This window comes from Rutidosis leptorrhynchoides, chromosome 1 (assembly GCF_046630445.1).
Source record: "Rutidosis leptorrhynchoides isolate AG116_Rl617_1_P2 chromosome 1, CSIRO_AGI_Rlap_v1, whole genome shotgun sequence".
Classification (NCBI taxonomy): Eukaryota; Viridiplantae; Streptophyta; class Magnoliopsida; order Asterales; family Asteraceae; genus Rutidosis; species Rutidosis leptorrhynchoides.
Genome location: NC_092333.1, coordinates 518,045,063 through 518,064,869, shown reverse-complemented (window position 1 = coordinate 518,064,869; position 19,807 = coordinate 518,045,063). Strand labels below are relative to the sequence as shown.

The following is a 19,807-nucleotide window of genomic DNA, read 5'->3' as shown; positions in this document are numbered from 1 at the left end:
ATATCATTATTTTACAAAGTGATAAAATATAATATTAACTTGGTCGTAAAACATTTTGGATTTAAAATAGTATTATTATAATATATATTGGTAAATAACGAGACGTCGATTTATAGAAACAAATGACCAAAACACTCAAATAAATAAGTTACACTTTGAGTGTGATAATTTTTCATTGATTTGAGTCTTGTTATTGGTAAAGGTACATTACACGAAACGTAAAGTACCAGTTTTCTAAGCGTATGAAAATGCGTTCAAAAAACCGGAACCGGTACTTAAGTCGAGGGTCAACGTATAAAACATCGGTGTAAAAATTACAAATCAACTATGCACGAGAATATAATATAATATTTAATTAATTCTAAAGATTAAATATATTATATATTAAATAATATATATATATATATATATATATATATATATATATATATATATATATATATATATATATATATATATATATATATACATTACAAATGAGTCGACAGTCCAAAAGTTGTAAATGTGAGCTGTAACATATAGCCATGCGATCGCATGGCAAAATGCCCACCAGCCCATGCGATCGCATGGTGTGGTAGGTGAGTTCAACTCCTTTAAATTGCTCGATTTCTTGTTCTCATAATTCACAATTTCAATCTCTCTTCTCTATACACTCCGTAAGATTTATTTTATTATTATTATTAATATTAATATTATTATTATTATTATTGTTATTGTTATTAATAAAGATTATCATTATTAATTCTAATATTATTATTCGCAGTATTAGTATTATTATTAGTATTATTATACATAAAATACTATGACGATGTCATGAGCGAGTTATTTCAAATGGGTTTTTTCGAGAGGGATATAGCTAAGGAAATTATGGGTTATAGCTATGGAGGTTATGGGTATGGTACGGGGGTATAGCTCGTGAGGTCAACCTAGCATTTATCATTTCCGTTGCGTCTACGTACTTTCCTACAATATTGAATCACAATACTGATACGTGAGCATTCATATCTTATCTTTTATATACAAATAGTGTATCCATGTCTAGTGCTTGAGTATATATGGTTATGCATGCTTGTATGCTTTAATTTTGTCGCTAGATAGTTTATGATGAATCACGAATTTGATACATATACTATTGATATAAAGTATATGATATGCATGTTTTTAGAAAGCTGGCTAAAAATTATTAACTTTTCATTTAGAAATCGTGTGATTTCGATGAACGGACTAAAAGATATGGTCAACTGAATTATGGTTAACGTTAATTGAAATTGTGTTTAAAACTGTAAATTAATATTTAAACAAATTGTCTATGAGATTGATAAATTGGATTTTTAGATATTACTAATCGAGTAAATGAATTTCTATATACTGAACGACTCGTTTTGTTGAACAATTGTCAAAGTTGACTGTCGTATCATGTTTTAAATCTTTATAAACACTATAATCTGATTCTACAAGTATTGAAAAACTATGTGAAATAATAAAATATTTTCGATTGCCATGATAATTTAAATATAATATAGCTCCTGAAATAAATAATATTTTGAGTTTGGTAAACTATAAATTCGTTCAATTATCAAGACTTATACTATGATAATAAACATGTATAGATTTAAAGATCATATTAGGTCAGGTTGACTTTTGAGATGACTTTTGTTAACTTTTGCATGTCGGTCTCGAGCATTAGGATTGTGATACACTATGACCCGACCTAGCTTGTTAGACATTTATCGACCAACACATGTTCTCTAGGTTGAGATCTATGGTTACTTTGCATTCCGAGTTTCAGTCACATTTCGATGAATGACTTTATATGCTGCTAAGGTGAGTTTCATTTGCTCCCTTATTTATTGCTTTTGCAATCTATATTTTTGGGCTGAGAATACATGCACTTTATTTTAAACGCAATGGACACAAGTACATACTAAATTTTACACTGAGTTTGGACCGAAAATCCCTTAGCTTTGGAAACTAGTAACTGCCGGTTATAAGAACTGGTGGGCGCGAGTAGTAGTATATGGATCCATAGGGCTTGACATCCCCGTCTGTTCCAGGTATAGAAACCCTAGCCTGAACTATAAAACAGACGTATGCTATTTGAGTTTAGTACACGTTGGTTTGCGTGTATTGTACATGTTGGTTGCATGTATGTTAAAACAGGGGTACTTATTATAACGTTAAAGTTTAGTTACCAGGGTGCTCAATTTCGTAGAATATTTTGATAAACGTTTCTGGATGAAACAACTGAAATCTTGTGATCTACCTTTATATACAGATTATGCGCAACACTAAACTATGAACTCACCAACCTTTGTGTTGACACTTTTAAGCATGTTTATTCTCAGGTTCCTAGAAGTCTTCCGCTGTTTGCTTATACGTTATACAATCTATGTGCATGGAGTCATACATGCTTTATTCGAGAAAACTTTGCATTCACAAAATCATCACCATGTATCTTATTTGACTGTATTGTCAACGGATGTATTGTTAAAAACTATTATATACGGTGATTGTCTATACGTAGAAATCATCAGATGTCAAAAACCTTGGATTTATATATTTATTTAAGGTGTGCCTTTTCAAAAGAATGCAATGTTTACAAAATGTATCATATAGAGGTCAAAACCTCACTATGAAATCAATGAATGATGTATTCGTCAAAATGGATTTGGACGGGTCATCACAAAGCCCAACAACAACACCGAAATTACAAACCGTGTATATCAATGCGTATAGCAATATAAAGACTCGGGAGAACTAAAAACACTATAAAACCAAGAGCATAGTAGAAGTAGACAGATTTCTCCGGTGGTAGATGAAAAAGGAGAATGATTGATATGAAAGTCAGGAACATATCCAGAATTAAAACTGGATGAAGCATATTGACTGATGAATTGGAAATATGAATTAAAGTATAGAAAATGGGAGTGGTGGAAAATAATGAAACGGAAAAAGTTTAATTTATAATGGAAATATCAGACAGAGTAATCGAAGCAGATCACCGTATTTAATTATAGAAATCTTAATTTCCTTATTCGCCGAAGAATCAAATCTTTTAGATTTTGAAGATTTTCCCTAAATCCCTTGAATTCCGAAAATCAACCGTGTACGTCACCGGTTAAGACGAACATGCAATTATTCATTTCACTCTTTTGTGATAGTTTCATTCGTACTCTTCGTATACTCGAATTATTTTATTCTTATTACTCTATGGTAATAAAACTCTAGTTATCAACTCATAATCGTCATGAAAATATTTTTATTGTTAGCCATGACGACCTCGATCAAATTTCGGGACGAAATTTCTTTAACGGGTAGGTACTGTGACGACCCGGAAATTTCCGACCAAATTTAAACTTAATCTTTATATGACTTCGATACGATAAGCAAAGTCTGTTATGTTGAGTCTCAAAATTTTTGAACTATGTTATGTGTTCAATTAACCCTTCTACTATTCACAATGATTCACGAACATTTATGTATATATAGATATGTATATATAATATATAGCTATATTAATTAAAAACGTTAACAAAGTATTTGATGTATAATACTTTACATGAATGTATATGATTCAATATATGTTTAATATATTTATCGACAGAATTAAAAGGTAATATCAAACAATTTAATTAACGAATATAATAGTATAAGTCTCGATTGTGAGGACCACGTTGATTTGAGAAATTTTTCCCTTTTAACAATATTCGGAAGAAATGGTAAAGTGATCTTCTTGTGAGAACAAAGTGTCAATCAACGAGAGTTAAACAAAAGTTAGTGGAGATTCCTGTTTGATTTTCAATACATGCTTTACAATACTTAACTCGTGACTTTTAAAAAGGTAACTATTTAACTTTCATATTATTTAATGTAAAGGTGAAATTATGAAATGTAGAAAACTTAGAAGATGAATATCGACAAGTTAAGTAAATCGACGTTTTATATAATTTACTGCACTTAACTATCCATTGGACCTTACCCGACGATTCACGAACAATTGTTTGTAAATAAATATTGTTATATTGTAATATATATAAATGTATAAGTATCAAATATTCAATGAATGCTATCATAAAGTGAATGATGTAATTATTAAATATTACATAATTAATAAACGGTAATATTAATATTAAATATAATTACAAGATAAGAGTATAGTTGTTATAGTAAAATTTTCATTTCTTTCATTATTATTATTTGTATTAATATCAATATTAGTAATATTGATATTATTATTATTATTACGGTTACAATTGTAATTTTAAAGTTATGATTATTAAAACGAAGATTTTAAATATAAATATTATTATAAGAATGATAAAAATTATAATTTAATTGTAATTCAAATATTATTAGTTATTATTATTAGACTTATTAAAATTATCATTATTGTTATTATTAATATCATCATGTTATTAGTTTTATCATTATTATTTTTTTTAGATTATTATTTTTAGTATCTTATCAATATTATTATTATTATTATTATTATTATTATTATTATTATTATTATTATTATTATTATTATTATTATTATTATTATTATTAAAATTAACATTATTATTATTAATATTTATTTATTAATTAAGAATAATAAATATAAGATATATAAATAGATATATACGCGTTATTGATATCACTATCTGCTATTTCATTTTTTCTTCTGTCTTTCTGTTTATCTGTGACTCTTTATCGAACCAGAAATTCTACAACAACCAGACCAATCATCCCATGTTAAATCATTCGATTCTTCCATCCTCATTATCAATTATCAACTATAATTATTTTTATTGTGTGAATTATCAGAAAATGAAGAAACAACTGGTTTTTTTCCCTGTACGCATCTTCTTTTATCAAAAGCTCGATGTCGAATCGTTTTTCAAAATCTAAAAATGTAGTTTTGTTAGGAGTCATATATATAAACTTTCTACAAAGTTTGAACCTCCAATTCCTTATATTGAATCCAAATTTTAGAGTCAAAGTTGTAATTTTAAAAAGTCGAACAATGTTCTTCATTTAAATTCGAATTTCGTGTTACGAATTAAGTGAAATTGAGGATTGAGAAAGATTATAGGAAAGTTTTAAAACATATTTCGTGTAGGAATCTAGAGCTAAAACGTTCTCAATTACAAAATCAAGATTTTTTTTAAAGGAAGCCACGACAGCAGCAGCTGTTCTTGAGGCTTGTTAATTATATTTTTTTTTCCTAGTGATTGATAATTTGAAATAACAAGTATACGCGTTTATGTTTTGTCACAAAATTTTAAAACAATTCGTTAGGTTAACTGGGTTGATCCGTGGCCGATTATGTTTTCATGAAGCAGAAGAGAGAACAGTTAGATAGTTTAAATAAAACTGGAATTGGTTATAAATCAGAAAAACGGGTTTGGCAGAATGGTTAGCTTATGTGACGGGTGAATGATAGGTCGCGGGTTCGAGTCCGGTCTGGGCAATTCTTTTTAGAACGACTTTTTAAGGGGTATACATTTCTATTTTTTTTCTTCTAATTATTATTACTATTATTATTTGTTGTTAATATTAATTATTATTATTATTCTGATTATTAGTAATGGTGTTATTATTATCAGTATTATAATTATTAATATTGTTATCATTGTTACAAATACAAGTATTAATTATCATAATTATTATGATTATGATTATAGTTACAAATTGAAATATTATTAGTATTATTGTTAAGTTAATTATTATTATTACCAATATACTACAATTTAGTATTATTATCATTAAATTTTAGTATTATCATTATATTTACAGTTGTTAGTATCATTATTATCATTATTATTATTATAAGTATTATTATATTACCATTATTATTATTAAAATGATTATTATAATTAGTATCATTATTATTATCACTATTATCATTGTTGTAGATATTATTATTATTAGTATTAGTATAATTTATTAGAATTATTATTATTAGTAACATAAGCATTATTATAAATATTATCATTATTATCATTTTTATTAAAAATTATTATTATTTTACTATCATTAAAATTATCATTATCATTTTTATTATTATTATATTATAACAAATGAAGATTTGTACAAAAATATACTTATTACATATACTATAATTATATTAATATTTCGTAAAACTATATATGAAACATATTAACATTATTTATATAAATACTTACATATAATGAACTATTGATATTAATTATATATATATATATATATATATATATATATATATATATATATATATATATATATATATATATATATATATATATATATATATATATATATATATATATATATATATATATATATATATATATATATATATATAATTAAACGTATAGATATAAATCATTTTAAAAATATATATAAAATAAACATATATAGCATATAATCTAAGATATAGTATAAGTATACGTTTTTAAATGGAATTTTGTATAAATTCTATATAACTACAAAAATGAAATTATGTGATTTCCATTATATGTTTTAATAGATATACAATTGATATATGTTCGTGAATCCAAGGTCAACCCTGCACTTGTTCAATGTCGTCATATGTATTTTTACTATAAAATACAGTATTGTGAGTTTCATTTGCTCCCTTTTTAAATGCTTTTGCAATATATATTTTTTGGGACTGAGAATATATGCACTGCTTTTATAAATGTTTTACAAAATAGACACAAGTACTTGAAAGTACATTCTATGGTTGGATTATTATACCGGATATGACCTCTATTAGCTTGGTAACATAAGAATTAGTGATTATTATAATTGCCACTAATTGACGCGGATCCTAAAGATAGGTAAATTCTCTAACAGACGAGTGGTTCTGTTCTCTACAGACGAGTGGTTCTGTCGATCTATTCTCTACAGACGAGTGGTTCTGTCTCTACAGACGAGTGGTTATGTTTATCCTTGAGGATATTTTGATGCATTTTGTTAATATGGGTTATCAGGTGTTCAATTCATATGAATAATTTTTATACACAGGTTATGTGTATTGTTTAAACGAAAATCTTGTGGTCTATTAAAATTATGAATTGATTATTGATAATAAACTAATGAACTCACCAACCTTTTGGTTGACACTTTTAAGCATGTTTATTCTCAGGTATGAAAGAAATCTTCCGCTGTGCATTTGCTCATTTTAGAGATATTACTTGGAGTCATTCATGACATATTTCAAAAGACGTTGCATTCGAGTCGCTGAGTTCATCAAGATTATTATTAAGTCAATTATAGTTGGATATATTATGAAATGGTATGCATGCCGCCAACTTTCGACGTAAAGAAAGTTTGTCTTTTAAAAACGAATGCAATGTTTGTAAAATGTATCATATAGAGGTTAAATACCTCGCAATGAAATCAACTATTGTGAATCGTTTATAATGTATATGAACGGGTCCTTTGATGCGGACCTTTGGTGAGGTTTTTGAGTTTCATCTTGAGTTGTTTGATGTGGCCACGTGAGGTACTTGCAAAAGTGCTCGTAAGAGTGTCCCACATCTCTTTGGTTGTGGTGGTTGTTGCAACGAGTGGAACTATATGTTGTTCAAGTGTGCCGATGAGTGCTCCAAATAAGAGTCGATCCTGTCGAACCCAACTCTGATGAGCCAGATTAGGAGCGGAGTTACCTTCGGCTGTGATGATAGCAGCAGGTTGTGGACACGAACCATCCAAGTATTTGAATAATTCGTAGCCATCTAGGATAGTATGGACTTGAAACTTCCACGAGTTATAGTTAACGGATGATAGTTTGATAACGTTAGTGAGGGTAACAATGATGATGGGGGTTTTAGGATCCGCATCATTAGGGATTGTGTGAGTAGACATTGGTGAGAGTTGTACACCGGTTGGAGAAGATGAAGAATAGGTTGCCGATTGGAAGAGAAGCAAAGGAATCGGCTGTTTTAGGGTTTAGGACCGATTTCCTCCTGATACCATGTAGAGATTTGAAATTAAATCATAATTGTATTATTGATAGAATGATACATTATATAGGAATACAATACAACAACTTTCCTAATTACATGGAACTAAATATAGATATAATAGGAAAATATTGTACTCAATCTTTATCCTTAATAATATCAGTACTTCCTTTTAGGACAAAATGATGATTGAACCACTGCCATCAATGACATATCACCTAGTACTAGGTCTCGCGCTCGAGGAATTTGATTACCTCAGGTTTTACCCTCTATGGGGGAGCCAATATGCTTGTTCATAGGAGGGTTTTCTTGTTTAAAAAAAAAAAAAATTGAACTTGCAAACAACTAACCATTGAACACGTCAAATTGCCTCTTGAGCTATTGCCGATGCCCCTCCGGTCAAGGATATTCTTATCCGGAGACATATAATTACCTTAACATCATTATCCGGTATTCGTATCATTTATAACTGCTAATCGGATGACATATCATTTATAACTTTGAATAATTGATAATGAAACAAAAAAAAACAGTGTTTAACAATGACTATACATTGTGTTTACAATCTTTGTTCACTGCACGTTGCTTGATAATATCCATAATGTTTTGAGTAAAAGCTACATATAACAAACAAAAACATCTTTTTTTAATCATAAAGAATGGAAAAAATCAAGAGAATAATAAAAAGACACAAGGATACTCTCCCTCTATAGCTTTTCACGGGTACATACATACTACATACAAAAAGACAAATACTGTCCTTCTTATCAAATTATTATTATTATTATTAATTAAACTATAATTATTTTTAATTACTACAGTAGCTTACTATATTACAAGTAAAATGTCACTCTCACTTCACGGATTCATTTTTATTCCATATCCAACATTTAATAAAGTCAAAAAATTTACTACCTGTCTTCATTCTCCAATGGCTTCTCACTGCACACTCTCACTTAAACTCAAGCTTACATTCATCCTAATTTTCACCATTTATGCAAGAACATCTTCATCAACAACAATATCAGAATCTGATATTTTGTTAAACTTTAAGTCCACTATTGATGATCCAATGAACCACCTTTCATCATGGTCTAACACAACCACCACACACCATTGTAACTGGACTGGTGTCACTTGCACAACAACCAACTCTGTATCATCTGTTGTTCTTCAAAATCTTAATCTTTCAGGTCAAATCTCACCATCCATTTGTCAACTCACTAATCTTGTTACTCTTAATTTAGCTGATAATATCTTTAACCAACCTATTCCTTTGCATTTATCTCAATGTGAGTCTTTGAATACTTTAAATTTAAGTAATAATCTCATCTGGGGTACAATCCCTGATCAGATTTCTCAGTTTAAATCAATAAAGTTTCTTGATTTGAGCAAAAACCATGTTGAAGGAAAGATCCCAGATGGGGTTGGGTCATTAGTGAATCTTCAAGTTATTAATCTTGGTAATAATTTGTTATCAGGGAGTGTACCAAATGTTTTTGGTAATTTTACAGAGTTGATAATTCTTGATTTGTCACTAAACCCTTTTCTGGAAAGTGAGGTTCCTATTGATATTGGAAAGCTTTTGAAGCTTGAACAACTTCTGTTGCAAAGATCTGGTTTTTATGGTGAAATACCAAATTCCATTGTTAATTTGGAAGGTTTGACTATTGTTGACCTGTCTCAGAACAATCTTACAGGTGTCTTACCTTCAAGAATGGGAAAAAAGTTGGTTTCTTTTGATGTTTCACAGAATAATCTTTTTGGATATTTCCCAAATGGGATTTGTGAATCCAATGGACTAAAAAGTCTTAGCCTTCATACAAACTTTTTCAATGGAACATTATCAAATTCATCTTTAGCTAGTTGCTTGAATCTTGAAAGCTTAGAGCTTCAGAACAATGGGTTTCATGGGGTTTTCCCAAATAAGTTATGGTCATTGCCTAAAATTAAAGTTATTAGAGCCGAAAACAATCGATTTTCTGGTGAAATTCCCGATTCTATATCAATAGCTTCTCAACTAGAACAAGTTAAAATAGATAACAATAGCTTCATTAGCAAAATCCCTCATGGTCTTGGCTTGATTAAAAGCTTGTATAGATTTTCAGCTTCTCTTAATGGCTTATACGGCGAACTTCCACCGAACTTTTGTGATTCGCCCGTGATGAGTATCATCAATTTTTCTCACAATTACCTTACAGGTGAAATCCCAGAGCTAAAACAGTGTAAAAAGTTGGTTTCTTTATCTTTATCAGATAACAATTTGGTTGGTCAAATTCCAAAATCATTAGGAAATTTGCCTGTGTTAACTTACCTTGATCTTTCTCACAACAATCTTACTGGTGAAATCCCACTTGAGCTGCAAAATTTGAAACTCGCGCTTTTTAATGTTTCTTTCAATAGATTATCCGGTCGAGTTCCATCTTCTTTAATATCGGGCCTTCCTGCTTTAGACGTACAAGGAAACCCTGAACTATGTGTTTCTCGATTGTCTAGTTCGTGTCCAAAAGATGTTTCCAACCACAAAATTGGCATATCAAAAGTAACTAGTGCATTAATTTCTCTAGCTGTGATAGTTGGAATTCTTAGTGTGGCATTTGTGTTTTTCGTTATTCGTAGATCTTCTGATCAAAATTCTGAAACGGGTAAATGGAGATCCGTTTTCTTTTATCCAATTCGAGTTACCAAGCAAGATTTGATCATGGCCATGGATGAAAAGGCTTCCATAAGTAGTTCAGGAGCTTTTGGTAAAGTTCACATTGTGAAGTTGCCTAGTAATGAGCTCATAGCCGTTAAAAAGATGCCAACTTTCAGAAACCAATCTTTCAAAACTTTGAAAAGTGAAGTGAAAACATTAGCAAAAATCAGGCACAAGAACATTATTAGAATCTTGGGGTTTTGCCATTCAAAAGATTCAATCTTTTTGATATATGAAAGTATGGAAAAAGGGAGTCTTGGTGATTTGATCAATAATGGTGATTTTAAGTTGGCATGGCCTGTTCGTTTGAAAATTGCTGTTGGGGTTGCACAAGGATTGACTTATCTTCACAAAGACTATATTCCACATTTGCTTCATAGAAACGTTAAATCAAGAAACGTGCTTTTAGACTCACAATTTGAGCCTAAGCTTACCGATTTTGCATTGGAGCGTATTTTAGGTGAAAATGTGTTCCAATCGTCATTGGCTTCACAATCCGGATCTTCATGTTACATAGCACCAGGTATACATCCAATACATAATGATAGTTTTTGTGTTATCCTAGTTTAGATGCTAATTTTTTGCAAAACTATTTGACTGTAGAATTTGGGTATAACAAAAAGGCTACAGAACAAATGGACACTTATGGGTTTGGTGTGATCTTGATGGAACTGATAACGGGTCGGGAAGCTAATCCAATGGAGTCAGGTGAAGAGACAGTTGATGTGGTAAAATGGGTGAGAAGAAAAGTCAACATTAATAACGGGTCAATTCAAGTTCTTGACCCGAACATTTCAAGTTCTTGCAAACAAAATGCTTTGAGAATGCTTGAAATTGCTTTACAATGCACATCAGTTACGCCAGAGAAACGACCTTCTATGGGTGAAGTGGTTGTAGCCCTTCAGTCTCTTGGATTATAAACTCGTGTTCTTAGTTTTATTGTGTCGGTTTAGTGTGTGCGCCAAAACAGAAACCATATAGTTTATGTATGTAAATTACCTTAGTTTGTATCCTTCCGTTTTTAAGTTTATGATCAAATTTTGAGATATAAGTCAAAACTATAAGCACACACGTTGTTTCAGTTTTTCACAAATATACGGCTACAAAAGTATAACAACTATAGATCACACTAATCCATACTCTTATTTGTTGAATGATTTACAATAGTTTAGGGTGTATAGAATTAAGGTCTTCCGGGGCTCTTGGGATCATGGTGATCATTTGCACCGGTCCCTCCATAATCCATGTTTTCATAAGCCAATCTTCTCGTTGGTTCATCGAACTCCATGCTCTCTTCATAATTGCCCGTATGTATTTTGTCCTACAATTGTCCAAAAAGTCTTGAAATTAAACATATATTACAAAGTATTATATGGTAAGAACATAAGGCATTAAGGCATCATCCTAATAGGGACTTGCATCAAGTAACAGATCACATGTAGACTCAAATAACATAAATGTACAAAGTGCATTGATGTAGTAAGAAAATACTTATCAGTAGGTTTGAAATTAAGGTCGTGTTTGTTTCACGTATTACATGCTCCGTATTACATATGTATATAATATCCATAAAGTTACCAACTGTTGACATTGCAGTAAATCATTTTTATCCTAACTTTCAATGTATATATATACAAACTGAAAGATGTATATAATTGTCTCGTATAAGACTCGAACCGACAACCTTCCTATTCATGGGCTTCTCTTATTTTGTTACGCTACATTCAAACTGTATAATATAGATAAATTATTAATTATTAATGAATACATAATAATGAAATGAAAATCATTCTTATACCCACGTACTCCCTACTAGAGGCGTAAATAAGCCGAGTCGAGCTCGATTAGTTTCGAGCTTAATATACTAAGCTTATACCCGGCTCGTTTGAAATTATACAAACTCGAGTTCACCTCAACTTCTACTTGCTTATATATAATATTGTTTAGATGATGATGATGATGATGATGATGATGATGATGATGATGATGATGATGATGATGATGATGATGATAATAATAATAATTTCAACGCGGCTCAACGCGCTTTCGATGGAGCCCTTCGATCTTCCTTGGAGCGTATTGTTACTGCTTCAGGGCCTGGGTTTGGTGATTGGCAGTGGCGGCTTGCCACCTTGCCATTTGCATTTGGAGGGCTTGGTGTTTATTCTGCGGGAGATGTTCGTCATTATGCTTTTCTGGCTTCTCGATTACAGTCTGCTGGGTTGCAGACCAAGCTCCTACGTCATGCGGGTATTGTTGGTCTTGGTCGTGCTTTTGAAGATGCATTGGGTCTGTTTAATAAAACGGTTGGGTTTGATATTTTAGGTAATCAGAGTGAGGTCGCTGCCCCCATACTCATGAAGAAATTGGCAGATGTTTATTTCACAAAGGTTACCGCTTCTGCAGAATCCACTTTTTCATTATCTCCCCGACAATCGGCCTTATGAAAATCGCAGCAGGGTGATCACACCTCTGCTTGGCTAAGGGCAGTCCCTATTTTGGGGTTGGGTCAGACGATGAACGCAAAGACTTACCGATGTGTGTTGTGCTACCGGTTGGGTGTTCCATTGTTCTCTATCTCGACGGCATGCTCTGCCTGTTCAAGGGTTTTTACTGGGGATATTTTCGGGGATCACGCGGTGTCTTGTGCTGGTATGGTGGGTATTAAGCATCGACATAATGTTGTTCGGGATTCCCTTGTTGATGTTTGTTATCGATATGGGATTTCAGCGAGAAAGGAGGTTGACATTGGGTTGTCTGGAGGGAACGACAGGGCCCTCAGACCTGCAGACGTGTTACTTTATTCCTGGGATTGTGGTCGCGATGTTTGTGTTGACTTGACAGGGTCTTCTCCTTTGACACAGTCTGGGCTTTCTGACTTTGTCCCTGGACGTGCTGTGGTTGATGCGGCTCGTCGGAAGCGGGTCAAGTACGAATCTAGCTGTCAGGCGATTAGTTATGGTTTCATTCCTTTCTCATTTTCTTCCCTTGGGGAATTAGAAAAGGATGCTGTTTCTTTGCTAAAGCGGGTTCAGAAGAGTTCGATGGCGCAAGATATTGGTGCCGGTGCTGCTGCTCATATTTTTACTAGGATAGGTTTTGCTATTGCTAGAGGTGAGGGGCTCAGATTGTCTCTAGGCTTCCCACTAATTTTTTGTAAGTTTTAATACTTTTAAGTTTATAATAATAATAATAATAATAATAATAATAATAATAATAATAATAATAATATAATAATAATAATAATAATAATAATAATAATAATAATAGTAATTTATGATGATTTATATGTATAAATGAAAAACTCATTTACGCTAGTGAGCCTTTTTAAGCTTAATGTAAAGAGTTCAGACTCATTTATTAACCGAGCTCCATAGTATGTTCAAGCTTGACTTCAAACTCATTTAAGCTCAGCTTAAATCGAGGTTTTGACAAATCAAGCTCGAATACTTTGTGATGTTCGACTCATTTACACACCTTACTCTCACTAAAGGGCCACTGCCAGTATAGATGAATTGGCGGGTACTGTTGATGATTAAATTATGACGTCAAACGAACCTCACTTATTTGCAAAATTGCACTGCATCCCCTTCTCGTTTATTTTCGTTAGCAAATAACAACCTCTCGATTATCATGTTTAGTCACAACCCTTCTACTAAATTTTTTCCTAAAATTCAACGTGTTGGTATTATTTCTAAAAAAAGATCGACAATTCAACTGACTATTTGAAATTTGTAAACATTTGTTATTGTTATGGAGCATTACTTAGCTGCAAATGGATTAAGCCTTTTATATTTATATTTTTTATTATTTTTATATATTTATATTTATATTTATGAATTAAGCCTTTTATATTATTATTAGATTTTCTTTGTTTTGTGGGACTAATTACTTCCAAGTTCCAACTATAAATATTTAATATACTTCAGGTAGTTAAGAGAGAAAAAGAACCTGAAAATGTATTTCTTGAAGTGCAACTTCTTTTTTAATCCATTCAAGATTTCCTGTTCATAAACCAAAACCAACAAAAAGATATTAACAATTTCAATTTGGGAGGAAGGCAAACAAAAGATTAAGGTGAAGTCATAGTAGTAACTTAATTCAGTTTCTTATTCTAATTCAAAAGCTTGATGTCATGCTTATGTAATACGAGTAACTTGTAATCAGATCTATACATACATGAAAAATAAAAGAATAAAAGGGAAAATAGCTTACTTGATGCAGTTGCAGATAACATGAAGCCCAGAAATAGTAAGAAAAAACAAACCAAATTGGTTTTCATGTTTGGTTGAGACTTGAGAGGATGTTAGAGGATGGTGGGAAATGAATTGAAGTTGAATACCATGTGGACAAATTAAGTACATATATAAAGATGATTAATCACAAGACCAACTACCCCACATTAAAAAAAAAAAAGTCAACTTGTCTTCAATATTATGTGTAATTTTAACCATATGCTATTTCATTCGCTTTCAATTCGTGATAGTATTCTCGTTAAAGATGTTTTAGCTCAACGCCGTATCTTACCTTCTAATCAATCTACACTTTGCATTTTTTTTTTTTTTTGGCAAAGAAGAGCAAATATTATTAAAACACACGATAACTTCATCAAAGCAATGAAGGTTACCTGTACAAGAACACAATACAAAAGAAGGATACATCAAGAAACAAAAAAGCTAAATACAAAGCAAAAATGGATTTTGCTCCCAAACATACGCTTGCAACCCGTGCACCAACTTAAGATTTGACGCCCATAAGAAAACCTTAAGCTTGATGTTCCGAACGACATTAGACCGACAAGCAAGTTTGCCATTGAAAATAACGTCATTTCTAGCCGTCCAAATGGCCCATATAGTCGCGGGCCCAATCATTTTCCAAAACTTCGAGGCCTTAATACCCATGCCATAATACCAATCAAATGAAAACTCGATAATTGACCTTGGCATGATCCAACGAATGTTCCACCATCGAAATAAATCCGCCCCAATACATGAAGACCATTTGCAATGAAGTAACAAATGTTCAATGGTCTCAACTTCTACCATACACCAAACGCATAAAGTAGACACGTTAGAAGGCAAAATTTTTCTTTTTGCTAACACGTCTTTAACGGGTATGCTATTTTTAATAGCTAACCAATGAAAAACCATAATCTTTGAAGGAACAATATTACCCCAAATAACCTTAGGCCACACGGGCGCTTCAATCTTAGACGATTGCAACAAAATCTTCACTGCATCAGCAACGGAGTAAGAGTCAATTGGGCTTGCAGCCCATGAAAGATGGTCCCCCACAGAATCCACCAAGCGAAATTTTGACAACAAAACATTAAGTTCTTGCGTCTTACATAAATTAAAGTTGGACAGAGGGAGTGCCAAATGAAGATACCATCCCAACTGACGTGCACCAATGCTAACAGGGAAGCGAAATTTATTAACACATTGGAACTTATGGCGACAAATGAAAAATAAGGAAGGAAATTCGTCTTTTAAAATACGACCATCGGCCCAAGCATCATACCAAAATAAAATACTAGCCCCGTCCCCTAATTTCCACTTCCAAATATTAGGACCAACAATACCTTGTGCGGCTTCGATCTTTTGAAGATTTATCAAATCTCTCCAAATAGGAGATAGTTGCGAGTTTTGTAAAGAAGAAACGTTATTCCTAATTTTACCTCGAAACGAAGGACCAAACGAGGAAACCACAATGGATTTCCATAAAAATTGCTTGTTGGAATTTAACCGAGCCCACCACTTTGCAAGCATTGCAAGATTTTTCACCCGGAGGGGAGTTATACCCAAACCACCTAGCTCTTTAGGTAAGCAAACCGCATCCCATTTGACCAAACAAGTTTTCTTTTTTAGGCAATCACCACTCCAAAGAAAATTTCTACGATATCTTTCAAGTTGTTTTATAATGGCTAAAGGGGCTTTGTAGATGGACATAAAATGAAGAGGGAGATTGGATATGACCGCGTTTATCATGACAAGTCTCCCCCCGAAAGATAGACATCGACCTTTCCACCCGGCTAACTTACGTTTGAACTTAGAAATAATCGGATCCCACATTGAAATTTTTCCTCTACTCAACCCAATAGGAATACCAAGGTATTCTAGAGGAAAGACACCAATTTTGCAATCAAAGATAGCCGAAAAGGCTCTCATATCCTCCCTAGACACATGAATACCGTATAAGGTAGTCTTGCAAGCGTTAATTTGTAACCCGGAGTGAAGAAAAAACTCTTGCATAATATGTTTGATGCGATTAAGCTCTTTCATGTTTGGTTGAGCAAAGATGATGGTATCATCGGCAAATTGAGAGTGATTAATTAATAAGTTTGAACCAACACGAACCCCTTCTAGTTCTCCGTTAGCTAGATCTCGAGAAAGCAATTTACTTAAAACTTCCGCAACAATAATAAACAAGAAAGGAGAAAGTGGATCTCCTTGTCGCAAACCACGCTTCATAACGCCTTCACGGGAGGGAGAACCATTCAAGAGGACCGAAAAATTAATATTTGAAATACAAGTCTTAACCCATGCAATAAATTTGGACCCGAATCCCATTTGATGAAGAACCATGAGAAGAAACTCGTGTGACACACAATCATAGGCTTTAGAAAAGTCTATTTTCAAAAGAAGAATCGGTTTTTTCTTTTTTTTCGCCAAATGAACAACTTCACTAACAACCATAACCCCGTCCATTAATAACCTCGAGGGAACAAACCCGTTTTGATTTTCACTAATGATAAAAGGAATAACCCGTTTTAATCGATTAGCTAAAGTTTTTGCAATGATTTTATACGGGGCGTTTAAGAGACTTATGGGGCGTAAATGCTCAATACTTTTAGCGGAGTTGTTTTTTGGAATTAACACAATAAAGGAAGAATTAAAACCTTTTGGAAAAGTCGGATTGGAATGGAATTGTTCGAACATATCCATTATAGATTCTTCAAGAAAAAACCATGACTTTTTGAAAAATTGCAAAGAAAAACCATCCGGGCCCGGCGCTTTATTACCATCAAATCCCTTAATGACATTCACAATTTCATCCGGAGTAAACTGGGCTTCAAGGCCTGGCAAACAGACTGCTGGAACACGGCCCAAACACAGATTGGCCCAATTCATATCAATGGCATGAGCAGGCCTATCAGGAGCTGTGAAAAGAGATTCAAAAAATTGCACAGCATATTGTTTGACAATGGAAGGATCCTCTTCCCAAGAATCATTGATTTTCAAACCCGCAATGTACGAAGATTGTTGTCTTATACGCGAAACGATATGAAAAAACTTTGAATTTTTGTCACCAAGCTTTAGCCAAAGAAACCGAGACTGCAATCTACGCTTAGACTCAATCCGAACAGACAGCCTCTTTTTAATAAATTTTAACGAAGCTAAAGAGGCCACCTCGATCTCAGTTAAGTCATTCAATTTAAAACAGTTTTTTAGCCATCTAATTTCATCTTCACAAAGCTTAAGATCTAGAGAATCTTGATCACTTTGAGATGCCTTCCAAATTTTCAATTCACTTTTAAGCAACCGCATTTTTTTATTCATAATGAAAGCAGCCCACCCGACAACATGAAAGCCATCCCATTTGGTCTCACAAAATTCTAAGAAACCTTTCTTCTCAAACCACAAATTGTTGAACCGGAACGGTTTAGAACCCCAAGAACACAATTTTTTACCCCATACCATCGGTTTGTGATCATATGAATCCGTTTGGACAATTTGAAGGATGGCATCAGCCCAAAGATTGAACCAAGCATGATTAACCAACATCCTATCAATTCGAGAAAATTTCCCGCTAGGCCCTTCCCATGTGAATTAATCATTTGACAACGGTAAGTCAAACAAAGAAGCATTATTAATAAAATCCTTAAAGTTAGCAATGCTCACAAGGTCAATATTTTCTCTTAAACGTTCTCCCGGGCAACATACCGAGTTAAAGTCACCCATAAAACATAACGGACCCGGCCATATACGGGCAATAGAACAAAGTTGAGCCCACAAGATCTTTTTCTTACTTTCTTGTAGAGGAGCGTAAACATTAACAATAAGTATCACGTTATTGGAAGGAGAATACCTCAATATGGTGGCAATCCAATTTTTTCTTTTCCATGCCATAACTAAGGAAAAAACATCCGTCCTCCAACTTGATAAAAGACCGCCGGATCTACCACTTGCTTGAACTTGGATTGTATCAAATGCATAATGTTTCCATATTTCATTTAACACAGGAAGACCTACATCATTCACCATTGTCTCTTGAATTGCAAAGAAATGTAATTGAAAACGATTCACAATTGCACCCGCCAAACGACCTCTAGACTTGTTGCCTAGGCCGCGGATGTTCCATGAGGCGAGCCTCATTGCCTTGATGGTTTTTCAGGTGTATCTTCCGCCATGTCTCCCATTAAAATACCAAAATTGTACAACTCCTCTGTGTAGGATAGCTTCTTGTTACCGAAACCGCCACTCACTTGTTGTAAATTTGAAGTACCCTGACTGAAAACGTAATTAATTTCACTTGTAGTATCAAACTTGTCGGCTAAATTGGCAATTTCGTCAATCCATTTGCAACCTTTCTCCTTACCTCTGTTATTGGTTGCAACCCTAGGTTGGAGATGAATTTCTTTCTTTCTTGAAGATGAACTGCAACCAACTTTACTAGAATTACCAGTGCACGAATCGTTCAAGATCCCATTAGTGATAGTTTTTTCACTAACTTTTGCAGAAAAAGAGATATCATTATCAATAAAGGATTTTATTTTTGGCTCAGAAGTGTCTTGGATATTGGAAGGATGTGGAGAAATTGGAGAGATTTGTTCAAGGACTGGATAGTCATTTTGTATAAAAGTAAAAGGAGTTTTTTGAGAATTGCACGGGTCCACAGACGATGGATGATTGTTTTTGTTAGCCAAAGTGTCAGGTATACCATCCTTATCACTAGATTTGAAGATCGTCCTTTTGATATCTTCTGCCACAAAACAAGACCCACACCTCTTATCCTTTTGAGACAAAACAGCTTTAGCTACCTTTTCAATAGAGTTATGCACATCCACATGAAAGTTGACTTTTGAAGGTGTTTTAAAATTCAAATTGTTAACGGATTCTTTTATCTCTCCTTCTTCCCTTGGCTCAACCGGTGCTTTTTCTGCTTTCTGTTGAAGGAC

General features: G+C 32.8%; 2 protein-coding genes across 2 annotated transcripts; one reads left to right on the top strand and one right to left on the bottom strand.

Annotated features, from left to right (window-relative positions):
* Positions 1–8,862: 8,862 nt before the first annotated feature.
* Positions 8,863–11,677, top strand: LOC139876781 (probably inactive leucine-rich repeat receptor-like protein kinase At5g06940). Its single transcript, XM_071864155.1, has 2 exons — positions 8,863–11,152; positions 11,233–11,677. Exons 1-2 carry the CDS (start codon positions 8,863–8,865, stop codon positions 11,547–11,549), a joined length of 2,607 nt encoding a protein of 868 aa, XP_071720256.1. The 3' UTR covers positions 11,550–11,677.
* Positions 11,678–18,458: 6,781 nt separating this feature from the next.
* Positions 18,459–19,004, bottom strand: LOC139841714 (uncharacterized). The gene has a single exon (XM_071831920.1). It carries the CDS (start codon positions 19,002–19,004, stop codon positions 18,459–18,461), a length of 546 nt encoding a protein of 181 aa, XP_071688021.1.
* Positions 19,005–19,807: the final 803 nt, after the last annotated feature.

What these genes read in the sequence shown, in the direction of transcription:
- LOC139876781 (XM_071864155.1), top strand. Translation starts at nt 8,863, where the DNA reads ATGGCTTCTCACTGCACACTCTCACTTAAACTCAAGCTTACATTCATC. An exon ending in TTCATGTTACATAGCACCAG is followed by an intron (nt 11,153 to 11,232) that starts GTATACATCCAA and finishes ATTTGACTGTAG; the next exon opens with AATTTGGGTATAACAAAAAG.
- LOC139841714 (XM_071831920.1), bottom strand. Translation starts at nt 19,004, where the DNA reads ATGAGGCTCGCCTCATGGAACATCCGCGGCCTAGGCAACAAGTCTAGA.